At 38.8% G+C, this 18,132-nt stretch overlaps 2 protein-coding genes across 5 annotated transcripts; one reads left to right on the forward strand and one right to left on the reverse strand.

Annotated features, from left to right (window-relative positions):
• The first annotated feature begins 245 nt into the window (after positions 1-245).
• CCNG1 (cyclin G1) lies at positions 246-5,927 on the forward strand. Its single transcript, XM_016214018.2, has 7 exons — positions 246-442; positions 1,572-1,835; positions 2,927-3,180; positions 3,753-3,831; positions 3,911-4,009; positions 4,232-4,426; positions 5,233-5,927. Exons 2-6 carry the CDS (start codon positions 1,572-1,574, stop codon positions 4,421-4,423), a joined length of 888 nt encoding a protein of 295 aa, XP_016069504.1. The 5' UTR covers positions 246-442; the 3' UTR covers positions 4,424-4,426; positions 5,233-5,927.
• A 4,097-nt stretch (positions 5,928-10,024) lies between these two features.
• Positions 10,025-17,775, reverse strand: NUDCD2 (NudC domain containing 2). Of its 4 annotated transcripts, none has more exons than XM_016214013.2 (4): positions 17,568-17,775; positions 15,683-15,731; positions 15,314-15,465; positions 10,025-12,287 (listed from the first exon to the last, which is right to left on the reverse strand). In XM_016214013.2, the coding sequence occupies exons 1-4, from the start codon at positions 17,754-17,756 to the stop codon at positions 12,204-12,206; spliced, it is 474 nt and encodes a 157-aa protein (XP_016069499.1). In that variant the 5' UTR covers positions 17,757-17,775; the 3' UTR covers positions 10,025-12,203. The 4 variants fall into 4 exon arrangements, with proteins under 4 accessions (XP_016069499.1, XP_087673088.1, XP_016069500.2 ...); XM_087816962.1 differs by having other exon boundaries at positions 17,592-17,774; XM_016214014.2 differs by lacking the exon at positions 17,568-17,775 and adding an exon at positions 17,073-17,111 and having other exon boundaries at positions 11,794-12,287.
• Positions 17,776-18,132: the final 357 nt, after the last annotated feature.

Consider the following 18,132-nt stretch of genomic DNA (forward strand, 5'->3'; position numbering starts at 1 on the left):
GGCACCTAGTTCGCCCTCCTCTTCATTGAAAAATTCTCCAATGAGAGGCGCTCAGAGGCAGGGGCGTGGCCTCAAGGGGCGGAGAATTTGCCTCCTTCTACAGACCAGTCCTCTTTGGTTCACCGGCGCCATCCATCAAATGAACTGCACCAATTAGCGGCGGCGATGCTCCCCAATCCTAGAGGGAAGGCCCCGCCCTCCAATATAATCCCGCGGAGGCCCGTCCTGGTCCCTTCGTCTCCAAGCTGACCCAGAGGAGGGCAGTGTCGTCTGGACGGCGCTGCGGAGACCTCCGCCCAGGACAGCTCCCCCTCCCCGGGCCGCTCCCCTCTCGCCCGCGAGTCCCCTCGCCTCTTGGGCCTCTCGGATCTGACACCGTGGGCTGAGGTGGGAGCAGGCCCGGGGAGGCGATTCCAGCAAAGGAGCCGCGTTCGCCATCAAGGTGAGCTGGGACTGCCGGGCTGACCTAGCGGGGCGCGTGGGGGCGGGGTTGGGGGGCACAGGGTTAGGGGTGAGTCTGGCCCGCGCCCCTTTCCCCGATTAGCTACCCCATTGCTGAAAGCAACAAGTCCGGGCTAGCCCGAGCCTGGAGGGGCGGGGCCAGATCCGACCTGTCTCAGATCCCAGGGGGTCTAAGTGTCTGCAGGCGGGTCGCGCGGGTCCCGGGGACCAGACCCGCGGCCAAAGAGTTGAACCCCTAACGTTATGTGTCCTCATTCGCCCACCCCTTCCGTAGCCCAACTCTGAAGTCCCCTGCGTTCCTGTCTTTCAGTTGTGTAGGGAGGGACCGTGTGTGTGTGTGTGTGTGTGTGTGTGTGTGTGTGTGTGTGTGTGTGTCCGTCCGTCCAGGGCTTAGCATGGTGCCCAGGTCACAAATGTGCAATATTAATAGGTAATAAAATTATCAATACACTTTTCAATTTATTAATAAAAAACTCCCAGTCTCCCTCTTGCGGGCTAGATTAGCCTCCCAGCCCCTCCACGTGCTCCCATAACACCCTTAAACTTCCTTTCCTAACACCAATAAAAGTTCACAATTATTGAGCATCGTGTGCCAGGCACTGTGCTAAATTCTACAGGAATCGTCTCATTTAGTCTTCACAGCCAGAGACATATTGTTGCCTCATGTTACAGACGTAGAAATAAGTTTATTAATATTGTCCAGTGTTGATTAGGCACCTACTGTATATGCTAAGCTCCACACCTAGGTGACCGCATGTATTCCACACAAGTCAGTGAGGTAGGTAGTGATAACCTCACACCCACTTTACAGATGAGGAACTAAAGACTAAGAAAAAGTATCTAATTTGAACAGTCTGCGTTGTTAATATGTGGCAGAATACATACTACCATCTAATTTCAAAGTTCTGGGATCCTGTGTTACAACTCATAGTTATTTTCTGACAGTGAATGACTTGAGTATTTCATGGAAGGTTTGCAACTTTTTAACATTGCAGTGACTTAGATTCACTAGCAGCTTTGGGGGTAGGGAAACATGTTATCAAGCTCTTGGCGCAACACTGTGCCGGAAGGGCTATTCTTACCCTTTCTGGGCTTTGTTCTATATATAGATGATAGAGGTACTCACAACAACTGACTCTCAGAAACTGCTACACCAGCTGAACACACTGTTGGAACAGGAGCCGAAATGTCAGCCAAAGGTCCCCGGCTTGAGACTCATTGAATCTGCGCATGATAAAAGCCTCAGGATGACTGCAAGACTAAGGGACTTTGAAGTGAAAGATCTTCTTAGTCTAACTCAGTTCTTTGGCTTCGATACAGAGACATTTTCTCTAGCTGTGAATTTATTGGACAGATTCCTGTCCAAAATGAAGGTATGTTTAAAGCTACGTTACCCTGAGTGTTTGTTTTTTATTTTAATCCTCAACTGAGGATATGTTTTATTGATGAGAGAGAAGCATCAATGAGAGAAAAGCATCAGTTGGTTGCCTCCTGTCCATACCCAGACCAGGGATCAAACCCACAACCTAGGTATGTGCCCTGACCTGGAGTTGAACCCCAAACCTTTTGGTGTACAGGACGATGCAACCCTGCATGGGCCCTGACCAGGAATTGAACTGCCATGATCTCCTGGATCATAGGTGGATACGCAACGGCTGAGCCAAGCCAGCCGGGCTAATTAAGTAACTTTTTTTTTTTTTTTTAAACAGTATGTGCAGGCATTGCCATTGAATCTATAAATGTTGCACAGATGAATAATAAACATGTCCCTTAGGTATATTACAGTCTTATATGAGAACGTTTGCACCAATAACTATCATACAATACAAGGCATAATAAGAAAAATAATTACATTGTGCCTCTTTAGATATTGCCGAAGGGGTTCCAAGAAGAAGAGAGTACAGACACTGGTAATGGCTGCTTAAAATTTTATTTGAGCTGCAACTTAAGAGTGGAGAGAATTTTGACTGAATTTCACATTGTAGACATTCAGAAAATGATAAATTTAAAAGAGCTTGGTAATAGAGCTTTACAGGCAGAGTGAAAGGTATATGCTATGTTTTAAAACACATGTATCACTACAAAGAAAACAGCCTAAAAAAAACAACATTGTGGAAAGTTTGTGCATAAGCTGTAAGGTGTTCCAGTCTTCATCTAAGCCTTTGACCACTTAACTTACCAACTGGAACACAGTGCTTATAGTTAGTTCCATTGTGGTGGTAAAAAGAATTTTTATGTGAACTCAAACATTATACTGCAGTTTAGTCCAGTTACTCCAAAATTGGTTCCAAGTGGGGTGCATAGGGTTGATAGACTACAGTTGATCTTGTTAATTCCTTCACAGTTGACAAATACACCTCAAAGATACATTTTCATAATGATGGGTCTGAGTTCTAGATTACCCTTTATGTTTTGTTTTTTTAATTGAAATAAGGTAAAGACATGGGCGTTATTATCTTTTTAGGTACAGCCCAAGCACCTTGGGTGTGTTGGACTAAGCTGCTTCTACCTGGCTGTAAAATCAATAGAAGAGGAAAGGAATGTCCCACTGGCAAGTGACTTGATCCGAATCAGTCAGTATAGGTTCACGGTTTCAGACCTGATGAGAATGGAAAAGATTGTGTTGGAGAAGGTGTGTTGGAAAGTCAAAGCTACTACTGCCTTTCAATTTCTGCAGCTCTACTATTCACTCATTCAAGAGAACTTACCATTTGAAAGGTATGTGGTCTTTGTCTTGAACCGAGGATATTTGGAATCAGAATGGTCTTGTCTGGATGATGCTTACGGTCAGTATCCTGAGAGAATTCCTACCAAAGGACCTGCGGCTCCTTGAATTTCACTTCACTGTCCAGCAGAAGTGAGACTTTAGTTGTCAGTAGTGTCTGGAAGTATGTGAAGGCTAGTTCTTGGGACTAATGGACATTTCAGCTTTTATTTATATTACATTTTCCATGTATAGACTGGTTAACTCATAGAACCTAGTAGGTAAGCATCTAACAGATTTATGGAAAAAGGAACTTCAGTAGATGCAGAAATAGATTAAAATAAAAGGAGACCTTGACAGTTGTGACATACTTTTTTTTTTTTTTCTCAAATCACTTAAAATTCATGTATAGTATCTTTAAGGAGTTCATGTCTCTGAAGGAAGGGGAATTGTTTACTTCAAATCATTAATCTTTTATAAGTGTATGTATAAACTTTAAAATTGACTTCAATGGTTTTCTAAAAATTTGTCTTTTGACTAGATGTAAAATTCTCTACATAAAATTAATCTCATTTTCTTTTTAAAGGAGGAATAGCCTTAATTTTGAAAGATTAGAAGCTCAACTTAAGGCATGCCACTGCAGGATCCTATTTTCTAAAGCAAAGGTAAATATTTATATGAAGAGTAATCCTATTTATATACCTGTTTTTATAGTCAACATTTACTTTAAAATTTCTCTTTTAGCCTTCTGTGTTGGCATTGTCTATCATTGCACTGGAGATCCAAGAACAGAAGTGTGTCGAGTTAACAGAAGGCCTAGAATGTCTCCAGAAACATTCCAAGGTATGCCAAGGTCATTCCCGTTAACAGCTGTAAAAGAAACTAAATCGCTTGTACTGTGTCCTGATGTGAAATGAGATATCATGTGTTTGAAACTTAAGTAAGCTTATCTTCAAATATTTTTGACGCGGAAAGACACATGTTAAGAATGCAATTATTACTGTAGTTAAATACTATAGTACTTTTATTTTAATTGAGGAATGATTTCTTAAAATTTATGTACAGATAAATGGCAGAGATTTGACCTTCTGGCAAGAGCTCGTATCCAAGTGTTTAACTGAATATTCATCAAACCAGTGCTGCAAACCAAATGTTCAGAAGTTGAAGTGGATTGTTTCTGGACGAACTGCACGGCAACTGAAGCATAGTTACTACAGAATAGCCCACCTTCCGACCATTCCTGAAACGGTTCCTTAACTGGTAAACTGTGTTCACAGCTATTCTCCTCATAGAGAAAGTTTTCCAATGCTGTCATTGTCTTCTACAATTCGAGAATTAAGATCTGATTTTCAAAATAAAATGCAGTTGGACTAGCAAAGGAGAAGTAACTTCCTGATCTAGTCAGCTAGTATTTTAGGGTATTAATTACATTCCAGGTACACCACCATTAACAGAAAGGAATTATCCTATCCAACCTTTGACCTATACATTAGCCATTTCATTATCAGCTTAGAAAACAGCATCCTCTTGAACAACCAGAATCTTAAAAGTAGCACTAAAACAGTAATTTTTAATTGTACATCATTTTGCTTTGTGTGGACTCAAGCTCTGGCTCATTTAAAATTATACAAGCCTGAGTAGGACAACAGGACCAAAAGTTTGAACCTTATATGAACTAATTTGAGACTGTTAGCTTATAAGCAAAATCAGTATGATCTTGGATGTTGTATTTAAAGAAAAAGTAAGTTATGGCAGATGGTCTTCATATTGGGCATTTGGATACCAGCAGGGTACGCTAGTTTGTATCATTGCTATAGCAGTTGGAACACTGGAAAGTAGTTACATGCCTGATTGTCACTGATGGATATTTTCTTGCCATCTACATTTAACTCACTGTGGTGATTTAATTTTTTTCCTATTCAAAACCCAATGTTAACATTTAACAAGCCTACATGTGGCATGATTGTGAATCTTAAATATGGGCAGTACATCATTTTTAACAGTTAGTAGTATTTATGTTTGGCAAACTTCTGTTAACTTGATTTTTTGTTTGTTTGTTTAAATAGGATTATTACAGCAACAAAAACCCTTCTCTGAAGCCATTCACCGCAATCTTAGAGGCTGGATTCCATAATGTTGTAGTGAATTTAAGCTGTGAATTGTCAAAACATCACAACTGGATTAGCATTGATGTTCTCAGATTTGGGAAAACTGCCTAATTAATTATGCTGTAGTGGATGAAATTATGCTTAAATTTGAATTCACCTCAGGCATACAAAGCCAAGAACATAATGTGAAATGTTAATGACAAGTCTGGGAAGGTAAACTGTGAATCTCCATTTTTAATATTGATCCAACTTTCTATATTGCGTCGGTATATTTAGGTGGTATTAAAAATGGAAACCTACTTAATTTAAATGTAAAATTATGAGGTTTACATCAAAACCAATATTTCACGATTGCACTTTTAAGACATAAGAGTCACTATTTTAGGTGGTGAATATGGTTTCTTAGCACCCATCATGCAAGTAATCTGTTTTCCTTTATTGTAACATGGGAATTACATTTTATATAAAGCAGAACTACATACCTAGTAATTTTGGCATATTAATTTATCTAATTTTTTTTTTTTTGTAGAAAACAAGTGATGTTTGTGTCCAGGAAAAATGTTTTTATACAAAATCTGCTTTGGTATAGTCCCATCAAGAAAAATAGTTTTATTGTAATAGTGACTCAAAATAAATTAACATCACTCTGAAAACTTGCTAAGTTAACACTCCCGGAGTTTTACTAAAGACTCTTTCTATACAACTGCCATTGCTTCTTTGAATATTTATAACGAAGGGAATATACTTTCACTAATTTCCCCTGCTGCGAAAACAGGTCTTAGGTAAATATGCAGCTTCATAATCATGAGGTTGCTGAGGCAGCCTGCAGGATTTCCTGTTAAGTCAGTGAATATGAGATCTACAGTGTTAAAAGTGTTATAAAGGACTGGGTGTGATGTGTAGCCCGAGTCCATCCAAGGTGACGGTACCCAATTCTGACATCATGTTATGGATAAATACACTGAAAATGAACCAAAGAACCACAGTGTATCTTATACTTTTGTAAACAGTGTTTTGTAGGTAACTTTTCAGTTTTCCCAAAAGGCTGATACATTTCAATATTTTTATTACATCTGTGTTGATTCTGAGTTGGCAGAGGTGACCTAACCAACTACTATTGTTTTAGTACTAAAGAATATACACTTCAATAAAGTTAATTGAAATGCACTTCTTTGCTAGGTGGTTTTCTATTTGTTTCTCTTCTGAGTCAACAAATTATTTTGGCAATGTGACGGCAGAACCACAATAAAAAGCTATCTCGATTCAGTCTATTTAAAGTTAGCACTAAAGATGTACGGTAGCAGAAAAAAATCTCTTTAATCTCTTTAATAGTATGGCCATTACCACTTGAAGCTTTACTCATGGTTTTTTAAAAATAAGACACATAATGGTAACACATATGCTTCATATGCATTAAAAAGTTATTTTTATGCACTTTGGTTATTTGTATCATTTAGACTCCTTGCTACTATGGATATCCTTAATACAACTTTACCCTTAGACTCAGCCCATCTGAAGTTTTATGCAAACCCTCTTTACCTCTTTTCCAAATGGTGGCAGATAACTGCCAAGTGTTGTGTTGGCTTGCTTAGGTCAACTGGTAATTGTTGAATTAAAACAATATGTAATTTTGAACTGTTATGTTTAATGAAGTGAACTAAACAAAGCAGACACTACAAGGAATTACTAATGAAAGAAAAACTTAAATGTCTCAAATTAGATATTTAATAGGCCCTCTTTTCACAAGTGTTATTTTTAAAAAGGGTAGGTGAACCTTACCTGTACTTCCAATTATGTGACATACTACCTAAACAACAGACATTTCTGATCTAATATTTGTGGTTAGCAATAATAGTTTTTACTATCAGGTACTACTGCCAGATATTTTGTATCAGTCAGCTCATGTAATCCTCCAAACTGTATGAGGTTACCCCAATTTACAAATAAGCAGGAGCCACAGAGAAGTGACTTGCTCAACGTCAGTACCTGGAGGTGGGATTCAAATACAGGCCATTCTGACCAAAAGGCTGTGCACATTACCTCCCAAAACAAGATTAAATGGACTCCTGTGAAACTGTATAATTTCCAGGCAAAACAGACCGCATTATGATAGGTTACATATGTTATATGGGTAACATATACATTATATTCTGGCCACATTAACTTCAGTGCTAGCATCCTGATCGTAGAAGAACACTCGAGAATTTATTTTTCCTATTTTATACTAACTAATGTTTATAAAATCTGTTATTGCTTACTCTGTGTGAAACCTGTAATTTTTCATAAACCAAAAACAGTAAACATAAATAAGACAAAAGATAAAGTCAATTTTTACATATTAATTCAACAAAGTAGCCCGGCTGGGAGTGGCTCAGTGGTTGAGCATTGACCTAGGATCCAGGCGACCGGGGTTCAATTGCCGGTCAGGGCACGTGCCCGGGTTGTGGGCTCGATCCCCAGTCGGTGACGTGCAGGAGACAACCAATCAATGACTCTTATCATTGATGTTTCTATCTCTCTCTCCCTCTCCTTTCCTCTATCTGAAATCAATACATATACATTTAAAAAAAAAAAAATTCAACAAAGTAGATTTAGGAGCAATCAAAATGACCAAGGATAAAGAGGGACTTTAATGACAAAATAAACAGTTTGCCAAGACATGGCATCCTAAATATGTATGCACCTAATATCAGCTTAAAAATACAAGAAGCAAAAACAACACTAAAAGGAAAAATGGACAGAGCTTCAATTATAGTTGGAGACTTAAACATTCCTCTCGGTAATCATTGGAACTACTAGAAAACCTGCAAGGAAGTGGAAGAGCTGAGTAATACCAACAACCCACTGGGTCTACTTGACATAACTTCACCCTAGAATAGGCATTTTCTTCAAGTGCACATGGTACTCTCACCAACATAGACCATATCTGGGGTTATAAAATAAACATTAAGAAATTTAAAAGACCTTAAGTCATGTAAGTATGTTCTTTGAACATAAACTAAAAATCAGTAACAGATAAAGGGAAACTCGCCATACACTTGGAAATGAAACAACAGATTTCTAAATAATTCATGTCTTTAAAGGAAAGTTCCAAGGGAAATAAAATATTTTGAACTCAATGAAAATACCAAAATGTATGGAATGCAGCTAAACCAGTGCTTAGAGAATAATGCATAATATTAACGGCTTTTATTAAGAAAAATGGCCTCAATAATCTAAGCTTTCATTTTCAGAAACAAGGAAAAGCAAAATAAAGCAAAAGGGGTAAAAAACCCCACACTGAACTAGGTAACAGGAAAATCAACAAAACTGAAAACTATGTAGTTCCTTAAAAAGAGCGATGCAATTGATAAACCTCTAGAGAGAGTGACAAGAGACAGAAATGACTAATCTTAGGAATGAAAGATACTACTACAGATTCTAGACATTAAAAGGACTCCAAGGAAATGGACCACAAACAACTCTATGCTCATAGTTAGATGAAATGAATCAATACTGAATGGCATGAACTACCAAAACTTAGCTAAATAACCTGAATAAGTTCTGTAAGTATTCTTAAAAATTGATCCATTGTTAAAAATGTTACTGACAAATCCCATAAAACATTTAAAGAAGACTTAAATTCTACAAATCTCTTCCAGAAAGCAGCAGAATCACTTCCAATTCGTTTTGTAAGGCCAGCATTACCCTGATACCAAACCAAGATAAAAACAAAACAAATGAAAAACACTATGTACTAATATCCCAAATGAACAAACAGACGCAAAAATCCTCAACAAACAAATCCAGGTATATAAACTAAATAATTATTCTGTGACCAAGTTTGGGATGGGGCAAGACAGGAGCTGGTTCAAAATCTGAAAATCAATATAATCCAGCGTATTAACAGTCTAAAGGAAAAAAAATGACTAAATCAATTGATAACTGAGAAAGTCATTTTGAGAACATTCAAATCCACTCATGAGAAAAATCCAGCTAACTAGGAAGTAAAAGATGAGAACCTCCTCAACCTGATAATGGTCATCTACAAAAACCTACAGCTAATGTAATACTTAATGGTGAAAGACTGCTCTAGAAACTAACATCCAGAATGAGACAGGATGGCTGCTTTTACCACTTCTGGCAAGTGCAATGAAGCAAGAAAAATAAAAGACCTATGGACAAGAAAAGACAAAACACCTGTTCTCATTTGTGGTTCATGCAGAAAATCACAAGGAGTAAACAACAAAAACTTCCTACAACTAATAAATGAGTTTAGCAAGATCACAAGAAACAAGGTCAACAAACAAAAATCAGACATTATTTCTATGCACTAGCAATGTACAATCAGAAAACAAAATTTCAATAAATAGTCATTTACAACAGGTCCAGGAAATGAACACCTAGGATTAAATGTAAAAGATATAAAGGTTCCATAAGCAGAAAACCACAAAATGCTGATGACTGAAATCAAAGGGTCCTATATGGAAACAAACCCCATGTTCTCGGATTAGAAGGCTTAACATGCTATTCCAATGAAAACCCCAGGATTTTTTGCAGATATGGACTAGCTGATTCTAAACTTTATACAGAAAGGCAAAAAAACCTTAAAATACCCAAAACTATTTTGAAAAGAATTAAGTTGAAGGAATTATGCTACGCAATTTTAAGACTTACCATAAAGCTATAATTATCAAAGCAGTGGGGTATTGACAAAGGGACACAGAGGTCAATGGACTAGAGACCAAAAACAAAACCATATAAGTAGAAATTGATTTTTGACAAAAGTGCAAAAACAATTTAATGGAGAATGGATCATTCAACAAATGATTTTGAAACAAACGGACATCCATATGCAAAATAAAGAACCTCCCCCTCTATTGCACAGCTTACACACACACACACACACAAAATAGGCCATAGATCTAAATGTAAAACAAAATTGTAAATCTTTTAGAAAAAAACTTGGAAAAAATCCTTATAACCTGGGATTACTCAGAGTTCTTAGATGGACACCAAAAGCATGATCTACCAAAAGCATGATGAATAATTAGATTATATCAAAATTTAAAACATTAATGTTTCAAAAGACACCATCAAGAAAGTAAAACAACACCTACACAATAGAAAATATATGCAAATCGTACATCCAACAAGGGATTTGTGTCCAGAATATATAAAAAATTCTTAAAATTCAATAAAAGAACAGCTAACCCAATTCAAAAATGGGTAAAGTATCTGAATAAACATTTCTCCAGAGAAGATACACAAATGGTAACCAAGCACAAGAAAAGATGCTCAACAGATTTAGTCAGGGAAAGGCAAATGGAAACCACAATGTGATACCACTTTACATCCACTAGTATGGCTAGAATCAAAGTCACATAACAAGTGTTGACAATATGTGGAAAAATTAGAATTCCCATACACTGCTGGGGGGAACATAAAGTGGTATAGTCACACTGGAACAATCTAGCAGTTCCTCAAACGATTAAACATAGTTTCCATATAACTTGTGCTTCCACTCCTCAGTAAGAAATGAAAATATACCTGCACATAAAAACTTGTACTTGAATGTTTATAACAGCATGACTCATAAGAGCCAAAAGGTAGAAACCTCCCAAATGTCCATCTCCTAATAAATTGATAAACAATGTGTGGTAGTGACACATAAAATGTTACTTAGCCATGCATACAAAAAAATGAAGCACTGGCACAATAACGTGGAAAAACCTCTAAAACATTATGCTGAGTGACAGAAGCCAGTAAATAAAAGACCACATATTATGACTTCATAAATATGAAATGTCCAGAACAGGGAGATCTGAGATGGGAAGTAAATTAGTGGTTGCTTGGGGCAGGAACTGGGGTGAGGATGACAGCTGTGGCATCGCCCTGGCCAATGTCGCTCAGTGGTTAGAGCGTCAGCCCTCATACCGAAGTGTCTTGGGTTCCATTCCAGGTCAAGGGCACACACTTGGGTTGCAGGCTTGCTCTCCACCCCTTGTCAGGAGTTGGGGCATGTGCGGGAAGCAACCAGTATGTCTCCGACATCGCCGTTCCTCCCTCCTTCCTTCCTTCCCTCCATCCCTCCCTTCCATTTTCTCTGAAAAGCAATGGAAAAAAATATTCTCAGGTGAGGAGTAACAAAAATTTTTTAATAAAAAAGAAAGGAAATAAATAGGATGAAATAAAATTTCAAGGCAATTCTTACCTCTACGCCTGGAACACTGAAGATCAAAATGATGTCACTGATTTATAATCATTGACCGTAACTTGTTTTTGGCACTTACAATACACTTGCCCAATAATCATATTTACTTCACCAAATCTCTTTTGTATTAATTCGTTCCTACTATTTTTCAATTTCTTGACATATAGTGATCTCTCAAAAAAATATACTTAATAAAAATTCAGAGATTTTCATTAACTCTTAAAATTACTCAGAATATATTTGGGGATTTTTTTCCCTTTCTTAAGTTTTTTTTTCAGTAATATGTCGTTGTGTGAACTGGTATACTTAGACAGAAGGGTACACAATTCCTATTTACAAAATTTTATTGAACATTATTCCTACATCACACTTATTAACAGAAAAAAACTGAATTTTTCCTGATGGCACCCTGTCATTTCATATGATTCAGGCCCTAATTTTTTTGTATTAAAAATATAGGTTAAATATAAAATTAGTAAAATGCAGCATATGAAACTTCATGCTGAGCAAAAAGAAGTCCAAAAAAAGTTACCATATATCAACAGAATAGTTCCCACAGTATTTGAGGCTTCCTATGTAAATCATGTTTGAATGCAATTTTTAGAACCATATTTAAATATATTTTGAAATTTGTTAACTGTAAGCATCCACATTTTTCTTCCACCACATAATCTGTTCCTTTGATGAAGTCGACAACATCTGCTACAGTCCACAGAATGCAGCAAAAAAACAGTAGTTATTTCTCCAGATTTGAGAAATCTGGTCCACCTTTGGTGTAGTTTCCTGAGATTTCTGCTCCACTGAAGTCAAAACCGGGATTCTAAAAGATACAGAAAAAAATTTATGATAAAAGTTAGAAAAGATATGAACTGTCAAGTGACAAAAAAGGAAACCTAAACGGCCAATAAACATGTAAAAATGTACCAAACTTCACTGTAATCAACAGAATGAAACTTAAAACTATAAGGTATTTTTTAATTTTCAGACTTATAAATATTTAAAAAATCCAATATGTGTGTTTCAATGTTGACAAGTGTATAGACAAACACATACTTTAGTATCAGTGTATAAACAGCTTTTAATAGCATTTTTTTTGAGACCTTACTATATGCCAGGCAGGGTTCTAACAGCTATACATACATTAACATAGTTAATCTTCCTAACAATCCTAGGAAGTAAGCAGTACTTCAGGTTTTAATCTTTTGGGAGGACATTTCATTTCGACATTAATTAAGTTCCTACTGTTTGGAAGATACCATTAGAGGCATATGGAATTCAAGAGTGAACAAACAGCCTGGCCAGTAGGGCTCAGCGGTTGAGCATCAACCTATGATCCAGGAGATCTCTGTTCAATTCCCGTCAGGGCACATGCCCAGGTTGTGGGCTCAATACCCAATAGGGGGCGTGCAGGAGGCAGCCAATCAATGACTCTCTCATCACTGATGTTTCTCTCTCTCCCTGCCTTGCCTTCTCTCTGAAATCAATAAAAACATTTTTTAAAAAAGAAGAAAGAGTGAACAAAGATCCCTGCTTCAGTGGAGTTACACTCTAGCAGGAGACAAATAATAAACCATTAAGTTATCGAGTGCAGGAGTCAGCAAACTTTTCTGTCAAGAGCCAGGTAGTAAATATGTTAGGCTTTGAAGACCACACAGTCTCAGTCATAACTACTCAATTCTGCTGTTGCTATTATGAAAGACAAAACACAAATGAATGAGCATGGCAATGTTTCATAAAACTTTACTTCAAAATCAGGCAGTGGGCTGGATTTGACCATGGGCCATAGTTTGCAGGCCTCTGATTGAGTGTACTGAGAGTTGGAATCTAGTATGTTAAAAGTTGGTAAAGTGCTGCCTAGCCAGTGTTGCTCAATGGTTGGGCACTGTCCCATGCACCAAGAGGTTCAATTCCCAGGCAGAGCACGTGTCTGGGTTGCAGGCTGGGTCCCCAGTGGAGGGGGGGAGGTATGCAGAAGTCAGCCAATCAATGATGTTTCTCTCTCATTGATGTTTCTATCTCTCTAGCCCTCTCCCTTCCTCTCTCTAAAAATCAATAAAAACATATTAAAAAAACAAAAGTTGGTAAATGCTATAGAAAAAAAAATAGGGCAGAATAAGAAAAATAAAAAGGTTACAGTATTTAAACAGGATGATCAAAGCTCAAAGAATGGGCATTGAGTAATGACTTGAAAACAGTGAAGTCAGCCAAGCTTTGGGAAAAGAACATCACAGTCAAAAGGACAGAAAAGGAATGGCCTGACATGTTTAAGAAACAGCAAAAAGGTCTGTATGGCTAGAGCAGAATGACTGAGAGGGATAGTACCGACGGAGGTCAGGAGATCAGGGAAGACCAGATCAGATAGAGCCTTGTAAGAGACCTTGTGCTTCACTAGAGTGAAAGAGTTCTGAAAAGAGAAGTAATGTAATCTGACTTGCACTTTAAAAGGACTGCTCTAATTGCTATTTTGAGAGGACTGTAGTTTGGAAAAGGTAGAAGTGAAGAGAAGAATTAGGTTATTGAAGTAATCTAGACAAGATATTAGAGGTAGTCCAGATCAGGTGGAAGTGGCAGTACCAGTAAAAATGCATGTTTCCTGACAAAATGCATAGGGTGTGAGAGACAGGGAGGAATGGAGGATGATTCCCTATTATTATTTTTTTAATTTGAACTTGTGTCCATCAACTGAGGTGAGAAGCCTAGAGGTAGAACAAACGTGAGAGAGAAGTTAGGATGTTCATGTTGGACGTGTTGAGTTTAATATGTTTGTTAGCCAAGTGGAGATGTTGGATAGGCAATTGGATGAATCCAAAACTCGGGAGAAAAGTCTAGGCTAGAGATAGACATTTGGAAATCGCCATAGAGATGGAAATTATCCATGAACACTTTAACAGTGCTTCGATCCAGTAATTCTCCTAAACATCTATCTTAAAGGAATGTTTGAATAGTTTCAATAATTTCACAGAGATGAAAGTACAAACTTTGTTTGAAATAGCAGACATAAACGGGGACATCTAAATCGTATCAAGTGGGAATAGCTAAATATTACAATAACATTCAAACTAGAAAGCACCCTGGAGAGGCTAAAGAAGTGAGTTTTATCTATGTGCACTAACAGGAAAAGAGATGCAAAACATATTAAAAAGGAAACATGAAGAATATACACAGTGTGAGTCTCCATTTATGTTAAAGACAAAATAAGCCAACATATTAATAAGGTGAGGCTGAGACAGAGGCATGGAAAGCAGAGATGTTGATGAAGGGGTGTTTCACTTTTTTACACTATCTAAGTCTACAGTGATTGAGTTTTCATGAGTTTATTCAGACATTACTGATGTACATTAAATAAATTAAACTTAGATATCACAATAGTATAAATTCTCAAGAAATTTTTTTAAAAAAATCCATACATAAAAAGGTCAGACTTGCCCTGGCTGGTGGTTGCTCACTGGTTAGAGCACTGGCCCGAGCACCAAACGGTCCCGGGTTTGATTCCCAGTCAAGGGCATGTACCTGGGTTGCAGGTTTGATCCCCAGCCTGGTCTGCGCTCGAGCAGGAAGCAACCAATTGATGAGTCTCTCTCACATCGATGTTTCTCTTTCCCCCTCCCCCCCTTCCACTGTCTCTGAAAAAATATCAATGGAAAAATATCCTAGGATGAGGATTAACAAAAAAATAAATAAAATAAAAATAAAAAAGGCAGTCCTTTTTCTAACCATTTAACTTTAAAAATTCCTCTATAGAACTTTTGTCATTGTTATAACCTCATGAGTTTTAATTTCAAAAAATAATTATTCCATGTTTTTAAGATGTTTAACTACACATATTCATACATTTATCTGACTTACTTCTTTCTGGAATCTCTCTAGTGTAAGTTTTCTCTGCATTTGATCTTGTACCCAAGGATCAGCTGCATATTCAGATTCTAGAAGAGAAGTCCAACAATTTGCTGCATCTCTCTTTGTCTTTGTAAGAACGATACGAACCATTTTTCTGTCCTCTAAACAAAAATGACAAGTAGTTAGAGTTCATCAATTTTTACATTTTCAAAAACCATTAGGTAATCTTGACACACAATTGCTGTCAGTACATTTCTATTATTATAGCTTCCAAAGCCACAAAGACAAAGCACCTAATACAACAGGGAAAACATACTGAGTTCCAAGACAAAATTAATGTTTACAAAGACCCTAGGATTTATAATAGATTACCCTTACCCAAAGTCCACGTTCCTTCATCAGCTATTGTAGAATCAAAGAGTTTGCCCTGAAAAACAAACATAAGATACAAAAAATATAGAAGCTTCATTAATTTTTACAAAGCTTTCATGATTCAAGACTTACCTAATTTCCTATCTAACCCACAAATTGTCTAATTTGGTTAGAATAGCGACACAAAATTTTACACCATTTCAACACATTGACAGGTCCTCAACCCTAAGTTTCCTCCTAGCAGGTGAAATGAAACCTAGTTTACACTGCTTGGAATATTTACTATGACAGAAAACACAGGGCTCTCTGAAGATCAGGGACCCTTGATTTTTATAAGATGAAGACAGACTACTGATCACTGATCAGCCAAACAGAAAATTAATACCTGAAATGCTTTATCAATTAAAATAAATTACAAGAGCTGTCCTGATGGAATTAAGAAGAAATGATGTCTTTTAAAATAAACTTTTAAAAACTGGCTCAATCTCTTTGTTGGGCAGTTTGGCATTAAAAGATTATTTTAGCACCTACTATGGATCTGAGGTAAGATCAGCTGTTACTGTTTTCCTTCAGAAACTCCTTTTACGTAAGCAGCAAAATGTAAGTCTAAAAGAGAATGTGTCTGCTGAAACCCATTTATTTGTTGCTTACCAAATTTGTTTTAGAAAATGTTTTAAAAAAAAAAGAACACTTTTTTTTCATGTCGATACTTGTGAAAAAACCCTACCAGTCTAAATGCACACCTAAAATCCTAGTTATTGCTCAATTCCCAAATTACTGGAATTACTAAGATAAATGTGAATTGTAATCTTAAACCACTGTTCAGGAAGCTATGAACTGCAGAGCTATTCAGAAAAGTCATTTAGATCCACGATGACAGAAATCAGAGTCTTTCCCATGAATCTTCCTTTTCTCGAAGGCACTCAAAGAGCTTCCATAGAAAACAACAGCTCAGACCTGTGTGTTTATCACATACGAGGCCCTGCTCCAAGCTCTGCTTTCACACGGGTACCATGCTATGCCCAAAACAGTCCTACAAGAAAGGTGCTTTAATGACTGCACTTTATGGATCCAGGTTAGACACACTGACAAATCTCTTGCCCAAGACTTCAAAACTAGAAAAAAATGGCATAACCAGGTGTCCTCCCGAGACAGTCTTTAACAGTGCCATCAAACATCTTGGGCATCTAAATCTGAGAAAGGAGTCTAACTTGGACTTCACTGAATTTAACTATAAAGCTTAACAAGGCACAAGCGGGTCCCTGACCCAAAGGGCTGGCACCGGTGAGCGTAAAAGGGGTTATTTTCTTCACACACCTCTTGACCATCTGCTTAACCAAAAAGTCCAGAAACGTGCAGAACTTTCCCGATTTTCAAGGAGGAAAAAAGCAAACACCTGACACCCCCTCTGAATCCGCATCCCGATATCCTGCTCCTGGATTTTCTTCTTTACTTCTCCCGTAACTGCCTGAGCAGCCATTGTTTTGGTTTTCTGAAGCCTCCCTAACTTGCCATAACCCGAGCGCGGAAACCCCATCGGTCTCGTTCAGCGCGGTCCTCCCCGCGCTCAGGGCGGTGTCTGGAGTATAAATATTCGTCTCTTTAACCATCTAGTTCAGCCGTTCTCAGCTGAAGACCCGCAGAGGCAGAACAGAAGCAATTTATTTCATTTGGTTTAGAAAGCAAGCCAGAAAAACGGGCTCCTCAAATTTCCAAGTCGACTCGGCACTGGCCCTGGAGGTGGAGGTGGGGGCTGCGACCAGACCGAACTCAGGCCGGACAGCGAAGCCCCGCGGCCTCCCAAGTCCTCCTACGGACACCAGGAGCCCCGGGGCGCGGGGATTTGAGGAGGCCGCGAAGACACCGGGCACAAGCCCCGACCTGCCGCTACCTTGAGGATCTCGCGGCCACCCACCGCCAGCGCCACATGCCGGCTCCGCAGGTCGCACCGGACATCTTGGGCGCGAGTGCCCGGCGGCACCTGAACTTCAATGAACACCTCCTCCAGGGTCTGGTACCACTGGCCCCACGGCGTCCCGCACGGCACCACCCCGCTGCGCTCCTCAAACGGGGCCGACATGCTCCAGGGGCCTCCCGGCGGCAGCCGCGCTGAGCGAGCTGAGCGCAGGCGCCGGGTCGCCACGCTCAGGCCCCGCCCCGGCCGCTCCGCTCAGGTCACCGCTCATGCGCAGCAATGGAAGCGGAGCTCTCAGGGCGCTTGTTTCTCCCTTTCAGTGGCTATTCAGGATCCTGGCAGGACCCAATTTGAAAGAACTGAAACCCGAGAAGTTTACATCCCAGGAACGGCAGGCGAGGGTTGGAACCGGAGAGGCTGGAACTCACTGCACCGCCCCCTTTGTGACGCCACAGGCCCACTTCCCGGCTTCTCGAGTTGAAGCGCGCTTGCGCAAATGCTGCTTGGCGGTAGGTTACAAGTCAGTAACGCCAGGAGTGAT

Source organism: Miniopterus natalensis, chromosome 4, assembly GCF_054644295.1.
Source record: "Miniopterus natalensis isolate mMinNat1 chromosome 4, mMinNat1.hap1, whole genome shotgun sequence".
Lineage (NCBI taxonomy): Eukaryota > Metazoa > Chordata > Mammalia > Chiroptera > Miniopteridae > Miniopterus > Miniopterus natalensis.

Coding starts and splice junctions, on each gene's coding strand:
- CCNG1 (XM_016214018.2), top strand. CDS start 1,572: ATGATAGAGGTACTCACAACAACTGACTCTCAGAAACTGCTACACCAG. Junction 3,181..3,752: donor GAGAACTTACCATTTGAAAG/GTATGTGGTCTT, acceptor TTCTTTTTAAAG/GAGGAATAGCCTTAATTTTG. Junction 3,832..3,910: donor TCCTATTTTCTAAAGCAAAG/GTAAATATTTAT, acceptor TTTCTCTTTTAG/CCTTCTGTGTTGGCATTGTC.
- NUDCD2 (XM_016214013.2), bottom strand. CDS start 17,756: ATGTCGGCCCCGTTTGAGGAGCGCAGCGGGGTGGTGCCGTGCGGGACG. Junction 15,732..17,567: donor GTGGCCGCGAGATCCTCAAG/GTAGCGGCAGGT, acceptor TTTGTTTTTCAG/GGCAAACTCTTTGATTCTAC. Junction 12,288..15,313: donor TAGAGAGATTCCAGAAAGAA/GTAAGTCAGATA, acceptor TGTATCTTTTAG/AATCCCGGTTTTGACTTCAG.